Below are 6,919 nucleotides of genomic sequence, written 5' to 3' on the forward strand. Positions count from 1 at the left end.
CATGTACCACGGACGGGCGCACCGCACCGCTGCGCTAGGAAAGCTTCCTGCCAAGTCACCCGGGTTCGGGACGGCTGCGGGCTCCTGCTGCTTCGCTCCGGCACGGCAGACACCCGCGGGACGCGGCTGCTGGCGGCCCGGTGAGCCCCGCCGCGCTGCACCGGCCGCGCCCGGGCCTCAGGCTGCGGGCCCGGGCCTCAGGCTGCCGCCCCGCGGCCGGGAGCGGCGCGCGTCACCGGGCCTGCCGGGACCAGCCGGGGCGCACACCGGCACACCGGCCTTCTGCCCTTCCCGCTCGAGGGACAGAACCGCCCGCAGCCGCCAGAGGCGCCAGGGCTCCGCGGGCACCGTCACGCACGCTCCCGCCCCGCCCCCCCGGGGCCCGCTGGGACATGGAGGCCCGGCAGGGCAGCGCGCACTACAGGTCCCAGGGTGCCTAGCGCGCCCGTCTCCTAGGAGACGTAGCGGTGTGCGGGGTGTGCGGGGGGGGTCCCGCCGTGCCTCCCGTGGTGCCCCGCGCGGCATGGAGGGGCGCGTGGCGGAGCGGCTGCGTGGCGCCCTGGGCCCCCGCGGCTTCGAGGTGCACGGCTTCAAGGTACCGGGGCGTCCAGGTGCCGGGGCTTCGAGGTACCGGGGCGTCCAGGTGCCGGGGCTTCGAGGTGCCGGGGCGTCCAGGTACCGGGGCGTCCCGGTGCCGCGGGGCTGGCGGGCCCGCGCAGGCGGCCGTCACCCCTGCGGCCACTGAGGATCAGCGGGGCCGGGCCTGAGGGGCCAGTCCCTCCAGGCGGCCCCGCGGCGAGCGGTACCGGCCGTGTCCTTCCCCCGCCCCGGGCAGCCCTGGCTGGGGCTGCCGCGCCGCCCCGGCTCGGGAGGCTGCTTCGCGGCCAGGCTGCCGCCCCCGCAGGCAGGACGAGCCCCGCGGCAGCGCCCGCCCCGCTCCCCGCTCGCCCCGCGGCACCGCCTCCCCGGGCCCGGCCGCCGCCCCGCAGGCCCGCTCCGGGTGAAGCGGTCCGTTTGCCGCCCGGTGGCGGGGCCGGTGCCGCAGCAGCTCCTCCGGCGCGGGGCAGGCAGGCGGGGACCGGCGCGTTCCCGGCTCCCCGCTGCTGAGCGCGGCCCGGGCTGGGGGCGCTCCCGGGGGCCGCGCTCACGGACGAGCGGGAGGTCGTTGCAGCCCGGCCCGTGGAGCAGGTGACGGTCCTGGCTGCCCCGGGGCGTGCAGAGCCCCGCCGAGGCCTGCTCGGGGCCTTCGCACTGCTCCTGCGCTGATAAGGCCGGGAGGGTCAAGTAAAGATACATCGGGACCTGCAGAGAGTAAAGTCCTCTCGGCAAGCTTAAAGTTTAATCTAAGTGTAGAAGCCGCGCTGTATCTAGTGCTGATGGCCTCATCCGTGTGTAAATGGCCTGCTGGCACCGATCTGCCCGCTGCGGGGGTCTCTCCCTGGCCACTGAGGCAGCCCCTTCCACTGTCCCTCTGTTGAATTGTCTACACCCACTTGCCACCAGAACGTGAGGGTTCTTTCCTTGCCCCCCCCCCGGGGCACTCTGCAGTAAATCACTCTGCAGGATCAAAGACAAATCTACAGCCAAATACAAATCACTACAATAAACGTGGCCTTCCCTTCCCTGGGGAACGTCGTGTTTTGTCACCTGAAATATTTGTATTTCCTGCTATATTATTGCTCTGATGTAGTGAAAGGGAATGAGGCACTGAGAGAAGGGAAATCTCCAGAATTCAGAGAATAATTCAATGCTGCTTTTCCAACACACAGCAGCAGGATTAGGGGTAGAATCCACATGCTACAGTTGATGGTTCTGGGGGGTTGTAGCACTGCTAGGTGCTTCACATCCTTCATTTGCACACATACTTATTTCCTGCTAAAGAAATAAACCATGCAACTTGCCACATGAGCAAAACAGAAGCACCAGTTTTCTTCTGGCTGGTGCTGAGAAAAAAAAAAAACTATTAAAGCTTTATCTCAGCCAAGACATCTCATTTGCACTGGCAAGTTGCTCATGCTTCCCTCTGTGGTTTCCAAGCAGAGCAGGATAAAGGGCTTGAGCGGAATGCATTGGATGGTTCTTATCTCTCACATCAAGGTACAGCTTCCAGAAACTAAATCCCATTATGCAAAACAACTTGGTTTGAATGGAAGGCGCTAGGCAGGCCACACATCTGGGTTGCAAATTAAGGTGGCTATACTTCTTTTCCCTTTTAAAATTCCTGCATGTCCACTAACAAAAGAGCCATGTTCCTGTTTTGATGGAGATGTTTTTGTCTTTGGAAGGTTGGATGGTACAATGCTGTTCTCCAGCCAGCCTTTCATCTCCCCTACCCAGATGATACCTTGGCCTTCGTGGTCCTCAGCACCCCTTCAATGTTTGACAAAGCCCTTAAACCTTTTGTGAAAAAAGAACGGTTAAAGATAATCAGGGATCCTGTGGATCAGTGTGTTTGTCATCACTTATCATCTGTGAAGGAGGTAAGAACCTGAAATACCCATTCCTTTTACTGTTGTGGCATAGAACCAGGTGGGTTGAGCAGTAAGGTGGAGCCCTCCAGGTTCCTGTCCTTGCTCTTTAGAAGGGTAAAACATTATTCGTGATGGTAAGAGCCTCAACAGGCTGTTGACCTGCATTTCTTGCATATTCTTTCTTTGCCTCTGCATCCTGTAGCTGTGTGGAGTGCTTGAAATCGCAAGGCCACAAGTATGCTTAAAGATTTCAGTAGCAGCACATGGAAATCTGCAGGCTTCCCATGTGCCTGGTTTGCTAGTATCCAGTGCCTCTGTAGTGGCACATCTTTCTCCATGAGCCTGGGCTGATGTTTTTTTTAATTTTCCCAGAAATTTCCTGACCAGAAGGTGGACATCATCTTTGATTATGAGATCCTGCCAAACCGAAAGCCCAAGTTCTTGGCACAGACAGCTGCCCACGTCGCTGGAGCTGCATTTTACTACCAAAGGAAGGATGTGAAGTTTGATCCTTGGGGAAAAAAGGTGAGGCAGAAACACAGTCTAGGGAGAATGACCAAGCTGCAATCACTCGTTCTTCCTGCTGGAAAATACAAAGTCAGGATCACATGAAAATGTATTTTACATATAGAGTGTTTCAGACAGGAATTGGAAGCTTCCAAGATTCTTCAGGGTAATAGGGAGATGCACACACAGAGAAGAGTATCTTGATCAATTAAACCTACTTAGACAGGAGAATAAATTTCAGTGTAAAAGACCTGTTGCTTAGAGCATTATAAATAGGGAAAAAAAATGCACTGTGGTTAATTACTGTGTTAGATTTTCAGAAAGGGACCTCTTCCCACAGGGTCGTGTGTGTGGGCACAGGAAAATGGGAATGAAATGCAATGTTCAGGAAAGAGCTTTCCTTTCTTCTCTGTGTAGCACTCCAACAGGGGGCTAGGAGTGTAAGAAGTAGCATCAAAGCTTGATACTTTGAACTATAACCATTACTAGAGACATCCTAGATCCTTCTTTTTTTTCTTCCAGAAGATCTACGGTGTATGTATCCATCCCAAGTATGGAGGCTGGTTTGCTATCCGCGGTCTCCTCGTGTTCCCAGATATTCAGGTCCCATTCCTGGAGCAGCCTGCCCCTGTTGACTGTGTGAGCTCAGAGGAAAAAAGAATTGAGTTGCTGGAGCAATTCAGCTTCCACTGGCAGGATGGCCGCTACAGGGACATCATTGAAGTGAAGGAGAAGTACTCGGAGGAGCAAAAAGCCTACTTTGCCACCCCTCCAGCAGAGAGATTCAGGCTGCTGGGGCTGACACAGGAAGCCCAGAGGAGCACATTTCACTGAGTAACAAGGCTCCATGGAGGAGTGGAGGGCAAGCCAAGTGCCTCTCATCAGCACCTTTTCCACAGCGCTGAGGAGGGTGTGCAAATACAGATGGCAAATCCAAGCAGCATGTGCAGCGTCTCCGTCCCAACATCAGCTCCCCAGAGCAAGAGGGAGCACTGACTGCATCATAGCACCTGGGGTCTGGAGGAGGGCAGGAGCAGACCTTTCAGTGCTGTTGCTGGTTTGGTGTGTCTTTTGGGGAGTCTGGTAACACTAGCCCTGGGTTGGAAAAATTCAGACACCCTGGCAAAACCTCTGCTGCTCATTAGAGAAGTCATTTTTGTTCTCAAGAGTTTTCTTTCCAATTGTTTTGGTTTTGTTCCATGTAAGAGTAAGAAAAAGTTAATCTTCAGTCATTGTACTCCAAAATAGTTTTTTCATCTCAACTCAGGGCATACATTTTTTTAGATGTATCCAGCTTTTTATTACTCCGATATAACTCTCCCTAGGGAGTAAGTGTTCAGTCTCTTCAGTTTTGCCTTCTTCAGAAAGAAAATTTGCCCTGTATTCCTTCACTTGCGGTCAAGCTGGCTTAATTTAATTAAGAACTTTTGTAATGTCTCCTTTCCTTAACATCCCAAAGAAAATTCTCCAGAGTAGTGTGGTCCTGTATGGGGAGCAGGAGTGAGGAAAACACAGCCACCAGCAGCTGCCTCCTTCAGGGTAGTTATGAAAGGGAAAGGGACAATACAAAGGTCACAGCTGGTACATTTCCTCTTCACCCAGGGTGAGTTTCTCAGAACAAGGTGACATCTTCAGATTAATTTGAAACACTCATTCTGTAGAGCAGGTGGCTAAAATCTTCAGAATGGTGCCAAGTAACGTCTGTGTGAATGGAGCTTTTACTCATATTAAGATAACTGACTGAAAAAGTCAGACCTCATGACCTTTTTCTAAGGTAGATGAGGTTTGGATTTAAAATATTTTTCAGTGCTGTGCCAGCACCCCACACACACTTCAGCTTTACCACCATAATTTCCTGTTGTACTTTCCACATGGGGGAGATCATAAACCTGCAGATACATAAAAACCATTGCATGAAGCATTGTCACAGGCATAGGCAACTGCACAGAGAAACAAAGAGAGAAAACATTCATATTCATGTTACTTATATTGCTGGATAAAACACCTTCAGACAGAAACATAGCATTCTGTTTAGATCACTTTGTCCTGTTAGATTTGTTCATAGGTTACAGTGGCACTGGGAATCAGGAATTAATTTATTTTAAAGCCATTGGAGGCTCAGGAATCATAATAATATAACAAATTATTATAATATTTTGTGTGAGTTTTGTTACTTGACTGCAGCATGATGCTGTGAATCACCAAGCACTTTTTCCCTTTCCTAGGTATCAACATGATGATGCAAGGATACTCACTTTGCAGAACTGAGCCCTTTTGTCTTCTTTTGTATTGTGATTCTTCATACATTTTGGAGACCCAAACACTAAGGTTGCCCTCACAGCAAGTCACTGCTTGATACAGTTTTTTCGTAGTCTGTATACTAAAGAGAATCAAAATTCAGCATAACAATTTTCCTGTCAACAGAGTAGTCAGCATGTGGCTGCTGGGTTTGTTCAGTGTATTTGCTGTTACAAAACAGTCTTTGTTGCTTCCCATGCTTTGTTCAGCACATCTGACTAAAGCAGCCACCTGCCTTCCTCTGTGACAATGGTATAGTGATTTCTTCAATTTAAGCAAAATAATGGAATTTGTTTCAATTCTGTTCTTCTGTTACAGAATTACTTCTTGGTTACGTCGTCAGTTGACCTTTCCAACTGAACTTAACAGTTCATATTAGCAAATATACAAAATACTGATTCTCTTAGAAGGATAATTACAGAATTAAATCAGATTTCTATTTTTACATTACAATTTAAAAGTCAAATATTTTGGTACTTTGGGGTTGATTTCTTCTAAATATTTAACATTTTGTCTTAGTTCATTTATCAAACAGATTATCACAGCCATTTCATTTAAATGTTTGTAATTTATTTATCTTCACATGGTATTTTGATTAATAAAATATACAAAATTATTAGTATCCCTCAGTACTGAGTATTTTTATTTAAGCAAGTCAACAATTAACTTGTGGAGAGCTAAAGATATTAAAGTGAGAACTGATGATTGTGTTTTTAACATACTGAAAATAGTGAGCTACTTAAGACACACAAAATCCAGTATCTGAGAACAATATAAAAAGTTATCCTAGTAGAAGGTAGTAAACTATGATGGCAGGCTTATCTAGGATTAAAAAAAATAAAACAGCACATTGTGAGTTAGTCTAATGTTTATATCTGTGCCAGGTCATTTCAGCAAGATCACTTAACAGCAAGCACATGACATTGCACTTTCTTTTTTTCCTCTGTTCTTGCAGTAACGAACATTCAAAGTGTCCAACAATGCATAACTGATACTTGAGGGATTTTCCTTCAGTAACCTAAAATTAATACCTGTAGGCACAGGAATTCTTACTTGTTAAAACATAGTGAATACTGAGTCACAGTAAGGGCAAATCTGTGTTCATTGTGCTCCTGGCAGTGTATTGATGCCAGGCAGAACTGATGACAAATACTTAACGACGTATCCGTTCCTACAGCAGGAGTGAACTGTGGTGGTTCTTACTGGCTTTCTCATAGCCAGGTCATGGAGATCCACGGCTGCAGCTGGTGGTTTCCTTTCCTTGCTGCTTGGAGCATAATGCTCTTTGTCTTAGAAAAGTGAAGTTTGGGAGCCTGTTTGACACACCTCTTGGGACAAGACTAGACATGATGAGGAACATTCATGGATCCTGAGGCATTGTGCAGATATTCTTATTTTTGGCATTTGCAAATGTCAAACAAGTAATTGCAAATACTTATATTTACTTGTTCAAGTATCACTTTTTACACTTTTAGATTAGTTTTTTACTGAATCCTCATTTTTAAACATCTATGGAAGTATATTTTTTTCCTCAGTATAACCAGTAGGGTGAGTCTTCAATAGCTGAATAGTAAAAAGAAGTTAAAAGCTACTTGAATTTGAGTTCAGTTTTAGCAGCAAGATACTCAGCATATTTAAAAATA

General features: G+C 48.4%; 1 protein-coding gene across 3 annotated transcripts; it reads left to right on the forward strand.

Annotated features, from left to right (window-relative positions):
* The first annotated feature begins 488 nt into the window (after positions 1-488).
* On the forward strand, positions 489-5,898 carry MMACHC (metabolism of cobalamin associated C). Of its 3 annotated transcripts, none has more exons than XM_051625130.1 (4): positions 489-627; positions 2,286-2,480; positions 2,844-2,996; positions 3,501-5,898. In XM_051625130.1, the coding sequence occupies exons 2-4, from the start codon at positions 2,376-2,378 to the stop codon at positions 3,810-3,812; spliced, it is 570 nt and encodes a 189-aa protein (XP_051481090.1). In that variant the 5' UTR covers positions 489-627; positions 2,286-2,375; the 3' UTR covers positions 3,813-5,898. The 3 variants fall into 3 exon arrangements, with proteins under 3 accessions (XP_051481090.1, XP_051481088.1, XP_051481089.1); XM_051625128.1 differs by having other exon boundaries at positions 489-595; XM_051625129.1 differs by having other exon boundaries at positions 489-595; positions 3,504-5,898.
* Positions 5,899-6,919: the final 1,021 nt, after the last annotated feature.

Source organism: Apus apus, chromosome 7 (genome assembly GCF_020740795.1).
Source record: "Apus apus isolate bApuApu2 chromosome 7, bApuApu2.pri.cur, whole genome shotgun sequence".
Classification (NCBI taxonomy): Eukaryota; Metazoa; Chordata; class Aves; order Apodiformes; family Apodidae; genus Apus; species Apus apus.

Excerpts from the sequence above, each read along its gene's own strand:
- MMACHC (XM_051625128.1), top strand. The coding sequence starts at position 524 with ATGGAGGGGCGCGTGGCGGAGCGGCTGCGTGGCGCCCTGGGCCCCCGC. Across the intron at positions 2,481-2,843 it reads ACTTATCATCTGTGAAGGAG|AAATTTCCTGACCAGAAGGT; the intron begins GTAAGAACCTGA and ends TAATTTTCCCAG. Across the intron at positions 2,997-3,500 it reads TTGATCCTTGGGGAAAAAAG|AAGATCTACGGTGTATGTAT; the intron begins GTGAGGCAGAAA and ends TTTTTCTTCCAG.